The 17,884-nt window shown below is 35.0% G+C and overlaps 1 protein-coding gene across 2 annotated transcripts in view; it reads left to right on the forward strand.

Annotated features, from left to right (window-relative positions):
- The window catches only part of sns (nephrin adhesion molecule sticks and stones), a 279,269-nt gene that overhangs the window by 150,934 nt on the left and 110,451 nt on the right, over positions 1-17,884 (forward strand). For both annotated transcript variants that reach the window (XM_076131563.1, XM_076131564.1), the window contains exons 5-6: positions 4,759-4,917; positions 17,014-17,089. In XM_076131563.1, coding sequence (XP_075987678.1) covers positions 4,759-4,917; positions 17,014-17,089 — 235 coding nt within the window. The remainder of the gene's footprint in view (positions 1-4,758; positions 4,918-17,013; positions 17,090-17,884) is intronic.

Below are 17,884 nucleotides of genomic sequence, written 5' to 3' on the forward strand. Positions count from 1 at the left end.
ATCGAACCCACGACCTCCCGTCGCAATGGTAGCGGCATTGTGACCTAAACCACTGCGCCACGAAGTCAGTCTTCGTCGCGCAGTGGTTTAGGTTTTGTGTTTTATTCTATTTTGATACAAAACTCCACCGTGATTCTCTACCACTATCGAATATTGACAATCGGCTAACTATCGGCTAGCGGCTTATTTTACAGTACATTTTAAATGTCAAACTCTCGATACTCGTTAGTACCAACTGTAGAGAATTGCACTGCTGTATATGACGTATCATCTCACCTTTGACATTTTTCAACACAAAATAACACAAACTTCCAAAGAATGTAGTCGAAGCTGAAACTGTCAATCAATTCAAAAATAGACTGGACAAATATTTGTTTAATGAATGATTACATCATAGTGAACTACCAGGATACAGGCATTAACCTTCTTTAAAAAAAGACAACTTCTTTAAAAAGACAACTCCCGCACTAAGAATTGCTCTTGTGTCGCGGGGACTTTTACAAACATACAAACAACGGACACAAAGCACAACCAGACCCGAAGCAATTATTTGTGGATCGCACAAATAATTGCTCCGTGTGGGAATCGAACCCACGACCTCCCGTTGCAGTGGTATCGGCGTGGCGACCTAAACCACTGCGCCACGGAGGCAGTCAAGAACCAGTTGTATACAACTGCATGCCTGCTAATAAATAAATAAATAAAATAGCATTACACTACACGTGTAAAGAAACTCGTCTCATATTAAACTCTATATTGCCTCAACACTATATTTCCTACTATTATCTAATACATATTTTATTGTTCGTATTTCCCTATTCCCTCCCGCCGTTGCCATGGTAACGGAAGCCATAACGGGCCACAAAAGGCATTCATAGTGTATTGATGGAATGTATTGTGTAGCGAATAGGTACTTGTTCTTAATACCTACTGTATTTGAGAAAACAGCTGATCAACCGTAGTATTTGCTTGTAATTTGGGGAAAGTAAATAAAATAATTAAGAAGTTACGTTTGATTAGCAAAATAGTATTCAAAAATAAAAATAAATTTAACCCATTAATGTCCCACTGCTAGGCAAGGGTCTCTTCCCGTAATAAGAAAAGGTTTGGCCTTGAGTCCACCATGCTGGCCAAGTGCTGGTTAGGAACTTTGCATACTTTTAAGAACTGTTTTAAGAACTCTCAGGCATGGAAGCTTGCATCACGATGTTTTCCTTCACAATACACACATAACTTTGAAAAGTAATTGATGTGTTCGAACCTCGGAACCTCGGGTTCGAACAGCCATTTGCGTCGGAGGCCCAAACTCAACCACTCGACTATCTCGCAGATTATATAAAACTAGACTAACAGAAAACCAAATTCAATAAAATCAGAAACCTAAATTAGTTGTATAACGGAAGCAAGGCTGCTAGCAAGTTTTTTCAAACATAACAAAGTGTGACGCGGACCGCAACAAAGCCGGTTCCCACCTTTGTGCTCCGAGTAATATCCGGTTACAAGGCGCGAGCTACAGGCTCCAGACATTTTGAAACTTTCCTCAGTAGAATTAGTTGGCGATGTTTCGTGGCTTTTGAAATTTAGCATCGTTCTTAGGCTACTAGATAAATATCTTGAAAATACGTTAAGATGAATTATAGTGAGATAACTGTCTTTGTGGTGCAGTAGTTAAGGTTGCCACTCCGCTGCTGCTGCGTTGAAAGGTCGTGGGTTCGATACAGAAAGAAAAATTAATTTGTGCGGTCCACAAATTCTTGTTTTGGTCTGGTTGTACTTTGTATCCGTTGTTTGTATTTTTGTAAAAGCCCAGGAGAGTACTTCTTAGTGTGGGAGTTTGCCTTTAAAAACCCCAGAAAATAATCTAGTCTAGCAGTCTTCTGAACAATAATCAGGACAATTTATGCTTCTAAAAGAACCATCGATTTAGTCGTTCCCAACCTTACAATGTTTATAATTTATATTATTTACTTTTTGATAGGATTAATAATCGCTCCTCTAAATCGCTATTCGCTGCCTCTTATAACTCACACCGTACTTGTTCATTTCTACGTACTTACAAAACGGTAATGGCAGGTTTATTCTAAAGTTTAAGATATAATTTGACTCGCTCAAAAAACAAACGTTTTGATGAAGAATAACAATGATTTATAGTCTAAGAACTTAGTAGAGAACTTTATAAAGTACGCGGCTGACGGTGGTATACAAAATCGTGAAATCAGAAAAACAGTAGGTAACCTGCCGGATTAATCAGCTGACGGTGGCCTGTTTGATACAGCTTCTTTGTTTTGGAAATCCTTGAAATTACATACATACATAACTAGCTGAACCGCGCAACTTCGTTTGCGTCACATAAGAGAATCATAATTTTCCCCGTTTTTGTAACATTTTTTCACTGGTACTCTGTTCCTATCGGTCGTAGCGTAATGACAGCCTATAGCCTTCCTCGATAAATGGGCTATCTAAAACTAAAAGAATTTTTCAAATCGGACCAATAGTTCCCGAGATAAGCGCGTTCAAACAAACGAACGAACAAACAATCAAACTCTTCAGCTTTATAATATTAGTGTAGATATCTTTTTCGGAAAAGATATAATGTATGTATACATACATACATGTATACCCAATAGGGGTAACCAATAGAATGAGGCAAGGAAAGTTTGTACAGATCGTACCAAGCGGTGTTCTTTGATATCTGCATAACCCTATACTTAGAATTATTACTTTAAATCTAGATAAATCATACATGCCAAGACTCTCTACTAAGTTGTCGGATTATAATATTATAAATGCCTTTTTCAAAATGTTATTGTAAGTAGTTATTTCGGTTTATTTATTTTGTCTAGTATGAGAAAGATTTCAATATCTGGCTTGTTATTTCTAATATTAAGGTAATATTATTGTTTGATAACTACTGGAATCCAATTTAATATCATATACTAGTTCAAATAATACTGTATGATTTATGACAGACATATTATGATTTTAATATTGATTTAGGCATGTACATATTGTACATCACGACGGTTAAATAGTCGACTGAATGACAATCAACGCACAGCCCAAACCACTAGATGTATCGGGCTGAAATTTGGCATGCAGGTAGATGTTATGACGTAGGCATCTGCTAAGAAAGAATTTTGACCAATTCTACCCCCAAAGGGACCAAATAGGGGATGAAAGATTGTATGAAAATTTTGCCCTAAGTCATAAACCACGCCTACAAAGTCGCAGGCAAAAGCTAGTATTTTCTATGTATCCTCTAATATATAAATTCTGAAGTACACTAAATTCTACATTAACCCAAAGAATGCCGCACCTAAATCAGTCAGGTGTGAAAGACAGCCAGTGGTTGCAACTTTGAAATTGAAAAATTCACCTCGCATTTTTCGGTTAAGAATTCAAATGATGTGCAATCCGATTTATATCTTACTAAGCTCTCGCCAGCTGTTTTTGGAAAACTGCTTACATGATAAATGTTATAATACCTTATTTTATTATTAGGGTTTGTGGAAAACTTTAAGAGTATTTTTGTAGTCGTTAGATGCGGAGGTCTTTCTTTCGGTCTGTTATATAAGTACTGATAAGGTTATTCTTTGAAGATATATAAATTCGGGTGAACCGGGAGCTATCCTAATCTCTTTAAATGTGTGTAAACTTTACGTATGGCAAGAATCTTATAGTAACAAATACCGTAGTATTTTAGGAACATTTCTGGGAAATCTAATATATAAAATTCTCGCGTCACAGTTTTCGTTACCGTACCTACTCCTCCGAAACGGCTTGACCGATTCTCATGAAACTTTGTGAGCATAAATATTGAGTAGGTCTGAGAATTGGCCAACATCTATTTTTCAAAAAAAAATTGTCTCGGGTGGGATTCGAACCCACCACACGCGGCGCTACGGTTATTGCAGCAAGGTTAACCACTGCGCCAAACGTGCAGTTAAAAGATGATTATGATTAAACCACAATTTTAGTCCAATCACAGAATTCCTACCTTCAAACATTAATTACACTAATAACCAGTCCCTGAGGATTATATTTTAATTTATGATCTCCATTTTTTAATACGAAGCCCCAAATTGCGATTAATAATAATTTATACTGTTAGAATAATGCCGGTTTGTGATAAACTCTTACTAACTTTTTATTGATGATTGATGGTGTTTTAATTGTGATTTGTTTAAGAAAATATTTAGACCTATATAGAAAATGTTATATTTCTTCTGGCTTTCTGAAATTTGAACTTAGATTTTTTACTTTCTTGATAAGAAAGAAGTCAGTGCATACCATTTTTTTTCTTTATTGAATTCGAAGTATGGCAAGTTCTTTGTGGAATTCAAATATTGGTCTTCACTTTACCTAGAGGAGCTGTGGATGCGCCAAATTGAACTGTGATGATAATATATTATAGGTAGAAAACAGATTTCTATAGTTTGAAATCCCAAATTCTGGTATTAAACCACAATAATCTTTTCAGTTTTACCTTTCACTCAGTACTGTGTATTTCACTTAAAAGTACACTTTTATATAACTGCTGTTATTTGTCTTAATTAGTTGAAACTTTTGACCGTCTAAGTAAATATAGTATATTTATCACATTTGTTACCGTATTAATCAATATTCGGCTATATAACACTATACTTCGATTTTTTAGATAATCTATAGTTCTAAAGCTTACCTATAGATTATCTAAAGAACAAAAAAAACTATAATCAAATCTTAAACAAAAGCCTAATTCCTATTTCTTTGTTACAGCACCACCGAACGCAGTAGAGATTACGAATCACCCACCTAGCTCCAAGCTGGAGGTGAAGGAGGGAGAGGAAGTGTCTCTGGAGTGTCTCGTGAAGAACGCCAAGCCGGCAGCCAGGATCGTGTGGTACAGGGGCAATGTGGAACTGAAGGGAGATAAAGGTAAGGGAAATAATTAATAAAATTTGACTGCCTCCGTGGCGCAGTGGTTTAGGTCGCCACGCCGATACCAGGAGGGGTAGAGTCGGGAGACCGTGGGTTTGATTCCCACACGGAGCAATTATTTGTGCGGTCCTCAAATAATTGTTTCGGGTCTGGTTGTACTTTGTGTCCGTTGTTTGTATGTTTGTAAAAGTCCCCGTGACACAAGAGCAATTCTTAGTGCGGGAGTTGTCTTTTCAAACATAAAAAGTTGTCTTTTTAAACCAATTTATATAGCGTTTTATACTCGATTCAATTGTACTATATCGATCAATCCGCCATTTAAAATTTTGTAGTAGTAGGTAGTAACGTTACTGTATATTTTCACTAACGTAATGTATTTTTGTATTACAAAACCTAGATCTGAAATTCAAATCTAAGACACCAATTCTATTTCGATATACCGCAAAAATTCCGGGAAGTCGGAATATATACAGTCCTACACAGTATCGAATCCGCCCAAAGGCAGGACACTAAACAAACATCCCTATATTTCCGCCCAAAAAACCTCCGCCAAACACAAATTGGAAAATAAATATTGAAAGTTTTTTTCAGCAAAGGAGGCGGTTTAAAAAATCCAATAACGCTTTACCAGTTATCCAGGGTTTTCCAATTAATATCCAGATTTGGAATATAACGATGAGTGAAGGATGAAATGAATTTCACGATGGAACTGTTTTTGAAAGTAATTTTTATTATTTGAATGTTTTGTGCTGTATGGTTTAATTGGTTTGGCTGTATTTAGCTTTTCGCAGCCCATCTGTGGAAAAGTAAGCCATTGATACTGTTACATAGAGTTTTACAAAAGACTTTTACACTGAAACAGTTTCACATTTTGAATCAACCTATCTATATAAAAAATCGCATCAAAATACGTTACGTAGTTTTAAAGATCTAAACATACATACAAACAGACATAGAGACTGATGTGGGCTTTTCTTTGTATATTACACTCAGCGGCAGAAAAAGTGGCCCAAAGCAAAACTACGATAAAACTTTTTAGAATATCAATATATGGTTATTATTTTGGCTATAACTATTAGTTAAACAGTTTATACACAAGTTTAGTTACAATTTACACAAAATAGTCGTAATTTTTAATCAAAAATGGGAATAATTAAAAAATACAGCTTTTGTCGAAATCGCTTCTTGAAAGTTTTTGCAAAAAACTAATTCTGCACCAAAGAAAAAATCTAGATTATACCGCGTGTTAACTCTTCTAGCATTTATGGTGACCTGCATGCATTCTGGCATGCTTTGGAGGATGTTTTAATTACTTCTTGAAGAACTTTATCCCACACTCTGACTAGAGCGGTTCTTCGCTCACCAAGTGATTCTGGTGGGTTGGGCAGTGCACATACATTGTTTTTTAGCATGTGCCAGACATGTTCTATGGGGTTGATGTCTGGACTGCGAGCAGACTAAGCCAGTTTTTGAATCCCGATATCAGCAAGGTGCGATTCCACAACGCGGGCGCTATGAGCGCGCGCATTAAACTGCATTAGAGTTAATCCTCCCGACCAATGAAATCCATAAGTGGTACAAAATGGTTTTGGAAGATTTCTTCAATGTACCCGGCTGCTGTTAGGCGCTGATCTACGATGACAAGCTCCGTACGTGACTCCAAACATACACCTCTCCATACCATAACAGACATTCCTTTGTAACTGACCGTCTGACGTGTTGTGTTGGGAAAAAACCGTCCTTAATGGCGTCTTTACACTCTCTCACGACCATTTGGTGCTCTTAATGCTACTCAGCACTCATCGGTTAACAAGAACTTGCTCCATTGGTCGATAGCCAATTCACATGTTTACGAGCAAATCGTAATCGCGCAACTCGATGGTGTCTCTCGAGTTCTGGTACTCGGTTTGGTCTTCCTGCCCGTAAATTACGTTCTTTTATCCTTCGCCTCATGTTCCGTTCACTAAGAATGACTCCGCGTGCCGCTTGAAGCCTCTAGTGAATCTCAAACGCTGTCAGAAAGCGGTTTCTCGGCACCTCGAGGTTAACAAATCGGTCATCTCTTGCGAATGTACATCGTGTTCGTCCAATTCCTGGTCGCCGCGTGTAGAGACCAGTCTCACGATACCTCCTAATCGCAGACCTTAAAGTGGTACGCGATACATTGAAAAATGCAGCCACCTCTCAATGGTAATGGCCCTGATCGGACAACAAGACCACCTAAGCCACTTGTTCAGCAGTAAGTGGCATCTTCAAATCTTTTCTAAAATCTAAATAGACCAATAATCAATAAAAATCATAAAGAAAATCGTTTCCGTGCAGCAATATTTCAAAATACAGAATTCAACTGACCTCTCGAATCAACACTGAATTCAGTTCTAACACACATTGTTAGAAAAAGTCATCCGTCACTTAAATTAATCTGAAATTCAACACTTCATAACACTAAACAGATCACTTCGCAACTACAAACAATATATCTTTCATATATTACTTAATTTGTTTACAAATTCACGATAAGCGCTTGGGCCACTTTTTCTGCCGCTGAGTGTATTATATTATATATTATATTATATTGTTGCTGTAACGTAATGTAGCCTCACATTGCGCTGGTCAGAAGAAAATTAAAACATGCGCAAATCAGCTGTAAAAATCTTGTCATATAATATAAAATAATTCGATCACATTCGTGATATCCAATTCACAAATTAAATCGTACTAATTAATTTTGTTTTTTATTCCACAGAATAATGTTTTTTATCCACAATTAACAACATGTAAAGTAAATTTCAAATCCATTTTACAATCGTTGCGTATTATTTGTTGACCAATAGCAATAACAAAATTAATATTGTCGCATGAAAAATGAATATTTCATATGACTATATCTGACGGTGGCTGTCCATCAGTAATAATTTTCAAAACCTTCTCAGTATCAACTTTACAACAGTCTATCTACACGATCAATAAATAAACCGATTTAATAAACTACATCAAACAATACATAATTAAATTCACCCATCACTACTAAAACCGTTCTATATTAATCCGCATCATCAAAAACCGAACCACATTCCATAACAATATCGAATTTATATTAAAATTAGTTGTATTAACACTTAAAACTCGATAATTGAGTGGCCCTCACTAATTGGCTCATCGGTTCGTCTCTACGGTCATTAATTAAACAAGTTTTCGATTTCAATTTGCAAACAATTGCACTGCGCTATTAATGAGTACTATTTGAAGCGCCAGCCAGTTGCGCTCACCGGTCGGTTAACGATCTGTGAGTTAAGTAAACCTTGGCGCGGTCATTCCATAGATGGGTGACCGCATAGTGGTATTTGAACTAAACGTCTTCGTGCTTCGGAGGGCACGTAAAAAGTCGGTCCCGGTTGTTGTCTGTTAAAATAACAGTCGTTAAGCCACGTCAAAGGCCTTTCGACGGCTTGAACAACTTTGACACTAGGTTGACCACTAACCATACGATTAGTAGTAGTATTAATGAGTAGGGATGGGATGAGGTCGATAGTTTAATTAAATTTGTGTGCAGATCAAAAGTTTTGAGCGTAGTGTTTGATCATGCAAGTTATGTTTTGGAGTGCTTTAATTAGTAGTCGTAATTGATGTAATTTTGTGGTGCAGTAGTTCTCAGCGAAATTTTACGTTTGAAAGTTTTGTACTACTTTTCTGAATAGGAGCTTGTGTGGCAGGGCTATTTTTTATGGCCATAAACTTTGAGATAATATTAAGACTAGTCTTTTAATAGATGAGTTTTAATACTGTCAATCTATCGACTAATAAATCAATTCTTATATTAGGAATTATATTAATCTCTGTAGATTATTAACACTATTGAGATCCGCATCTTTTGAAAATCAAATAAATTGTTTTCTTACAGTTTGCAGTATATGTTATGCTCGAGACTTATCTATACTAATATAATCTATACTAATCTATACTAATATAATAAAGCTGAAGAGTTTGTTTGTTTGAACGCGCTAATCTCGGGAACTACTGATCCGATTTAAAAAAAATCTTTCAGTGTTAGATAGCCCATTTATCGAGGAAGGTTATAGGCTATATATCATCACGCTACGACCAAAAGAAGCAGAGTACCAGTAAAAAATGTTACAAAAACGGGGAAAATTTTGACCCATTCTCTCTTACGTGACGCAAGCGAAGTTGCGCGGGTCAGCTAGTTATTGTTAAAACTGTAGGATCGCAACATAGAAATAACATATACAACACAACATGTACAGAGTAAGAAGTCGATACTTAACTTTGCCCACAAATAAGACTAATATTTAAAATTCTCTTTAATGGAGCCAATGTTATTTATAAGGACTCTCAATGTCAAAAAAACTTTAACAAAAGATAAAACAAATACAAACAAAGAAAATAAAAACAAACATCGTCCCATTTAACAAATATGACTTTCATTGAAATATTTTAAACGCCTTCATGAATATTCAGTAGAAGATTGATCGCATTTAATCTAAAACCACCCTTTTCAAGATAATATTGCGAGATATTTCTAGTAAAATCCTTCGTTCTAATTTTTCGCATATTAAGCAAAATAAACCAGTAGCTGGTTTGACAAATATTAATAGAAAAAAGTTGATACCGGCACGTCACTATGGCGGCCGAGTTTCGTGGCATAAAATATTAGATGTCGATATTCGTTAGTTGCATCACTAGATTTTTGAATAGGTTGTGTTTTGCTAGATAAGTCTGTTTTAGACATTTAACATAAACGGCCTATTCTAAATAAAGACAAATAAATAACTGAAAATAATTCAAGTCGGAGGTCTAAAAGACAAGTGGATAGAAGGTACATTGAGGCCAAATAGAAAGTCTATGTATACAAAGAAAATTAAAAGATTTTTGGTGAAACGAAAACTTGTGTTATTAAATTTTTTAAAGGATCTCAAATATTTTTTTTGTTGGTCAGAAATCAAGGTTATTTGCGCTTAACCTGCATATAATGTAACAAATAACCCAGCAGTGGTTAACAATAAGTTTACTTCCCATGAAACTGTTCCGAAAACACAGATGGTATGTTTCTATTTCTCAAACCGAACAGTATATCGCTCCAATTCGCGAACAATCTCGTAAGTTTCCAAACAGTTTATATTCAAATCAGATCCAAAGAAACATAGCACTTCAAAATAGAGCCTGAAAAAAGCATCAAATTACATCTTTTCTAGATTTTCACATATACTAAGTTCTCGTATCTTATACTTTACACACACACACACACATCTGCTTCCCACACACATACATCCCGCACACACACACATACATACACATCTACTCCGCACACAAACACACATAAATATGTGAGTAATATATAATACATACACATTTTCACTAACTTACACATACAAACGCATTCACACACATTTCTAATCTTGCGTTAGAACTGACACAATTGCAAACACACAACTCCTTCATTACAACTAATACATATTCAAGGCACATCTAGTCACTATAAGTCCTTCCCGCGACTCTGTCCGTAATAACAGTCGGCGACATTGACACGACCCCCCCACTTTACCCCCCCAAAAGTACTCTTACCCACCCCCCGAATATTTTTCGAGCAAAAAATACGTTCGGCTCCATTTTATCGGGACATCCGAGGGAATCATTGAAGTTTTAATTTGGTTTTTTATTCGGAAATTTTTTGAAGTTTTCGATCGAGATGTACGAGTATAATTATGAGGTTTTGTCGATGGCTCTATATTTTGGTATATTTGTAGATTTTAACACGTCTTACGGGAAGTTTTATTTACTAGTAGTGTTCAACTTTAAAGCTTCAAGTATTTCTTGAAAGGTATTATCGATATCTTTTTCTGTAACAAAACACACACGTATATCGTGCCGGGCGTTACCAAAATATGATAACCAACAAATAATAATTTTTTAAAATCACTTAATTTCATACAAGTTAAATTACATTACGTCTAAAAACTATTTCTTAGACGGTTGCTTCTTAAACTGTTCTTAAATGGTTGAGCAAAGGCCTTTCCCGTGGACAGACCTCTCAATTAGTAAAAAATTCATATTTCATACATATGTATATCAATAACGATTTGACCACTACATACGTTATTTTACATACAAAAATATATTAAAATCGATGGCAAACGTTGTACAAATCAAGAATACAAACAGAAGGACTGACTAGGTATTCTTTTGTGCTCCGTTTTGCTAAAGGAAGTAGATTTATTGTCTTTCCAACTTCTCTAATTTACTTTTGATTAAATTCGATGCGGGTTCCGCGCAGTTTAGTCTTGCTACGAGTTGAACGTTCGTTTTACTAACGTTCGCCTATTTGTAGGAAACGATAATATAGAAAAGTTAACCAGAATACTAATAGTACCTGACCATGTTGATGTCCAAAAAAAAAAAAAAATGTTTAAGTCATGATGATGAATCAGAGGCCTACTGCACTAGAAATTGCAGTAAAAAAAAGGAAAATTATTTATAACTATAATATAAGTGGGTAAATACTTTTTCGCCAAAGTGCCCGAAACTATTGTAATAGAATTTGGTGAGATGTGTTAGATAATAATAATATTATGAAATGAAATAGTGGCAACTGGCAACTATACCACTGCAGATAAATATTGAATAACAATGTCTGTGCTTTGCTTAGTGGTAATAGTAAAAGAAGCTATTTTACCCATCATAATTTTTCGTTTCAAATAATTGCAATTTAGAATTATTTTGAACCCATTTATGTCCCGCTGCGGGGTAAGGGTCTCCTCCCAATCTTTATAAATATCGTATGAAATTCAAAATCGTTATATTTACTGCGACTATTAACATACAAAAATATGTTCTACGAATTACATTTTCTATACAAACATCAACCAAATTATTTAATAAAAAAAAACCTAGCAAATTCGACCCGAATCAAGACTGACATCGCATTAAATATTGACAAAAATACTTCAATAACATTCAAACGGAAAGTATGAGAAATCCTCCTTTAACAAATTTCCCTTACGAATGAGGAAAGCACTTTATTTATTAAAGGGTACTCAATCATGCTTTCATGAAAGAATCGGGCTTAGCTGAACAAATTGTAACGAATCCGCGTACGATTTGCCGATGACATTCGTTGACCTTCAACTTTGATAACAATTTGTTAGACTGACTGCCTCTAAGGCGCGGTAGGGTGTTTATCCGTCTGTTGACCACGAGGTCCCAGGTTCGATTTTCAAGTCGCACAAAGTGCTATTGGTATTTTTCTAATTGATATTTTCAATAGTAGAATGACAATATGATATGAATGTGAATAAGGCAAAGGAACAATGTTAGTCCTAAGTAATAGGGGGCAAGCCTATTTCCCCATAGAAGCACATTACCGAACTCCGGACTACTATTAAGACATACATACGTACAAATATCACACCTTCTTCGCACAGGTATAGGCAGAGATCAAAGAACACCACTTGGTACGATCCTTACAAACTTCACTTGCTTCATTCACATCCATACATCTTGTCATACAGGACCGCTAGATATGAGTACTACGCCTAAAAAAACCCTGCTATTAAAGTATTATGAATCAGCAGTACAATAATGATACTTGAAAGATAACTATAACCAAAAAAATACTTTTCTAAATGTTGAAATTGGTATAATATTTTCCAAAACGTTTAACCGAAATTTGATGCATCCCAAAAGGCGAGGTTTTCTTGTCCATTATTACAACATATCGTACAATACAGAGAAATATGAAAACATATCAGAGATAATAACAGCAATAATACAGATATAAAGAAACCATCAAAGGGTCGATGTTGAGACCCCGTTTTGTGTATGTGTGGCTTAAAGTGAAAGATCGAGCGAGTAAAATATATCTTGACCAGAATTTAAGGTTACAATTGAACAATTTTCACTATAAAACTTTAAAATAAATCTGTTAATAACTAGTACAACTAATTTAATTACAAAACTAAACTATAAATAACTTTTAACATTAAACTAAACAAAACTAGAAATAATTAACTAAAAACAAAATATTTATAATTACACAATATATTTACAATATAAAATATGCATACAAAAGGTTACAATAGATTTTTATCGCCCAAAATATGATGATAGAACTAGTTCAGATAAAAGAAAGGTATAGGTCATATTCTATATTGTCTATTTAACACGTTTTTCGAAAAAATTGACGTACAGCAACAGGAAACGCACAAACTGCTATACTTAGATTCTATGAAGATAAATAAAATTGTAAGCGCAGTATATTTTTGATTTCTACATTGTAGCACAGAAAATCAGTTCTCTTAAAAAACACTTATCTGACGCCAGATGAAGAGCCATGGTCAATTTTTAACTCAATTTGACATATACCTTTTACTACTCGGAAACGATCATCTATTCTTACTCTGGTCGGGTTGCAGCTAGGTCTGCACGCAGATTGTATTATATACTTTATCTTGCATTTATTTGCATTTCTACACTTACTAGTGGCTAAACGGTCTGTCTTTTATCAAGAGCAAGTCCCATAGATATGTTTTTCTCCACTTTGTTCTATATAAATAAATCACATTACATAACTCCCGCTCTCTCTCACATCTTAGACCGTGTCTCAAGACATTTGTGAGCGTTTTGCGGTTTTGAAGCCGTCTATTTATTGAAGGAAGGAGTTTTTGTGGGCTCCCCAATACGAAGGCTTATGGTACAGAAACCTATTAATGTTATATACAGACAAAAAGTAAAGACAACGTCTGGGACAAAATTACTTTTTTGTCATTGTTCTGGTCGGTATGAGGTTCATGTGATTTTGAGGAAAGTTACTTCATATATTTTACTCTATAGTGGCATATTATGGATTTTTTTAAGCCTGCTGTAGAATGCCGTAGAAGAGTGTTTATGTGTATCTGTATGTTTTCTGTGACATTGTAACTCCTAATCGAAATGACTAATTACGATGCGGTTTTTGTCGTAAGGTAACATAAAATGCAATTTTGAAAACATATTTAAACGTTTCCTATATTTTGTTCTAAACTGTCAGGAATTTGGAATATGTCCATTTAACGCATGTAAATCAATACAAAATAAAAATCAGTGCTACATATAGAATTATTACATATAATTTACGCTTTTTTTCGTATGGGTTGGACAGAGACTATAGTGCTCTACTTGGTACAACCCTTACAAACTTCTCTTGCTTCATTCACATCCATGAATCTTGTCATACAGGACTGATTGCGAGTACTGCGCCTTTTGTCTTTTATGCTAGAAATCAGTGTTTAAGTTTCTTTATATTCAAACTTAAATTTGTATTAGCACGTGTATCCGAATTGAATAAATAATGTATTATGTTGAAGGGAATATATCAAGAGGAAAAATAACATACCTATATGAATTATTCCTTTTATTTCCTATACGGCTACTTGGATTTTATTGGTATTACAGATTTCTTGGAAAAGGGTATTTTTTTCTTTTCCAGTTTACGTTTTGTAATAATATGGAGTTTTTCAAATCGGCTTGTATGCTGAAAACGGTAGGCAGGGAACTTTTTAAAATGTTACGGTTGATTTTTGATGTAGTGGGACGCTCAATATATAAACTAAATACTAAATAATACTCTTAAATCGGATAATCAGCTAGAAATTACTAGACAAAAATTCTATCATGAAATTCTTGAAATTTAGTCCCTCACTGCAATTTTCTAATTAATTTACATTTTAGACAGTTATAATTGCAAAGTCTCCATCAGACTTACATAAAAAATGTGAAAATTTGTTAGTTTAAATGGGTGTATAGATTTCTGCTTAATCACGCCAAAACTAAACGAATTTAAATAAAATTTGGGTCACAAATAGTTTATAGCCTGAATTAAGACAAAGGATTCTTTTTACCCCGGGAAATGATAGAATTTCACGAACGAAGTCCAAGCAAGAAGCTAGTACAATAATTCCACCAAAAAAAAAATAATCCACGAACGAAATCTTTCCTACTTTCTTGTCATAAGCAGCTATCGGAACCAGAATCTAAAGTGTCCTCGAAAATTTTCGATATCCTCAAAATATACCGAAGACCCGCCAATTAATTCCCAAAAACCGTTTCTGTCCGATACACGATGACGTCTTCGATAAGTTTCGTAAAATTTTCATTACGACCGCTCTGGATGACAGAATTAAAACGAGCCGGTTTAATTGGCTTTTCAGTTCGTGATGGCCGATATTGGTGCTTATATTTTGTTTTCGATTAATTTTGTAGTTTTTTGCGTGGTATTTTTTTTGCGATTATTGGTTGTTGTCTCGTTTAGGATAGGATCTGATAGGATGTCTCTGATGGGATTGGTGTTTTGTTAGATTGTGGTGAAAATGGGGTTTGCGTTACACTCTTGAGGATTTATATGAGTAGAAAATGTTATACAACTTATATTATTGAACTATCTGGGGCTTAACTAGTAGGTAGTAAGTATGTTACTGTTAGATTTGACATACTTTGAATCTTAGGTAAGTGATTACTGAGTTTTATTAATTTCTGGAGAAATCTGGCAACACATAGTCTGACAATATGTCCTGTTTATGATTATATTGATAACTAAATAATAATTGTGTTCTATACGTCTCAGCTTACTCGTGAAAATCAAAGATCAGATTTAAAAAATATTCTTGAATGAATTTTAAGAACTCAAACACCTAAATACTTCTTAAAGGCAAATAACAAAATAAGTTAAACCCATTACTCCCCAGCCCTAATTTCCACCCCTAACTAATAATGTAAAACGTTCGCCATGACACATAACAAATTCTAACACAAACTTTAATAAGTTAGTTGATCGATATCCTACGGTGAGAACAATATTACCGTGGAACAGTGCCTCGATTCTCTACTACTATCGACTACCGACAACCGAACTGTCATCGAGAAATTTAGTATGAAAATCTGATCAGCGCCTCTGACGGGTGTCGTAGGAAACATTTTGGCAGTACATTCTAAATGTCAAAATTTCGATAGCTAGCCGGTTGTCGGTGGTCGATAGTGGTAGAGAATCGTGGAACAGTTTATTTCGCACAAAATGGCCGGTCTCTGTGTTTCGCGCCGAAATCGTGATGCGTTGTGACGTCATAGGGCGACCATGTGTTCGGAATAATGTTTTGTGGGGTTGTAAAAAGGTTTTTTGTTTTTGGATTGTTGAGTGTATTAAAAGTGATTGTTAGTGTTTATTGTTAACGCCTTTAATGGATATGCTGAAATTACGGTTGACTATATAGAACAATATTATTTTATTTTAATAATACTTTTATTTGTATAAAGCTTAACACAGTAAATTTTCATTACTTTTTTTATCAAAATTGTTCAGTTTCCATAACATTATGTTTGTTTTTATTAATAGGCTTAAAAATTTAATCTACTACTACTTCTATTGTTTTAGTATACAATGGACACACATTCGCACATAATACAATGTTTAATGTTAAAAAAACCCCCAAAATTCATTATAAAAAGTCAACTCGTCAATTCATTGTATTCAAACTTAGATGACTTTTATGACTAACTATTTGATACTCTAAGAATTTACCTGTACAAACATACAGTCAAATACACATAACTTGCACATGAGTACTATCCCTTATTGGCCTTAAATCATACTCCCCCTACCCTCCCAGAGGGCCACTGTCAGTGCCTAGATAGCTTAAATTAAGCGCAAGCATCCCCGCGAGTGTAATCACACCTTTACAACGACGTAAACCATTCATTTTAAATAGTTATGCTAATGTGCGCTGGCTTTTAAATTGCTCTAACAATTTTGGTAGTTTATTGTTTCGGATAGGGTTGTTTTTGGGGAATTGTTTCAAGGAATTTCTGGTAGTTAAAGTACTTCTTTTGTGCTGTTTGTGGCTAAGGTTATGTATTATTACGCTATTTTCTTCCACGGGGGTAGGAAGCGACCTAAAAAAAGTAAAACTATTGGAAAACAGATTTACAAATTAATTACAAATACTAGACCCGGAAATGAAACTAATATGTACTTACATTATACATATATTTATTTTAAACTATTTGTTGGATTTGTTTATTTGTATTAATATGTTTTTTTCTTTGTTACAGTATCCAAAGAGGAAATTAAAGAAGTCGAGAATGTCAATGGAAATCCGAAGGCCATGAGATATACTACCGTATCCAGGTATGTAAAAATCTACTATAAATAAAGAAATGAAACCCAGCCCTTAGCGTCGGTCCCTTACCAGCCTTTAGTCCACCACGCTTGTCAAGTGTGGGTTGGTTAGATTAGAAAATGAGATCTATCTATCGTATGGTTAGCGGTCAACCTAGTGTCAAAGTTGTTCAAGGCGCCCGAAAAGCCTTTGACATGACTTAACGACTGTTATCTTAATTGACAACAACCGGAACCGACTTTTTATGTGCCCTCTGAAGTACGGAGATGCTCAGTTCAAATACCACTATGCGGACACCCATCTATAAAATGACCGCGCCAACGGTTGCTTAACCCACAGATGTTTGCTCAACTAGCTATGAGCGCCTCAAATAAAATGAGAAAGTAAGCAATATGCAAAAGGGGTTAACTACAATAAACATAACAAAAAAGTGGGATATAAGTGCACGATAATTTCGTAACTAATATTCGTCAAAATCGGGCTTACACCTTTTTCACTAGAGGTACAGAATTATCCATATTAGCCTTAGCCGTTTAAATACTGCTACCATTTCCCAACACCTTTAAAAACACATCCTAGCAACTACATTAACAGCTCAGCTCAAAAACCTCTATCTATAAAAGTCTCTACAAAAAGTTCTTCTTCAATATAATTGACAACTGGTATCGGTAGTAAAAACTAGCTGATGTCCTGTACCTGTTATGAGTACCGGTTAGTGGTCGAGCTAGGCCTGAGGAATGGCTGTTTTATTGGCTAGATTTAAACGTGGTTCTGTATACTAGGAGGCTTTGGAAAAAGGCTTT

This window comes from Anticarsia gemmatalis, chromosome 26, assembly GCF_050436995.1.
Source record: "Anticarsia gemmatalis isolate Benzon Research Colony breed Stoneville strain chromosome 26, ilAntGemm2 primary, whole genome shotgun sequence".
Taxonomy (NCBI): domain Eukaryota; kingdom Metazoa; phylum Arthropoda; class Insecta; order Lepidoptera; family Erebidae; genus Anticarsia; species Anticarsia gemmatalis.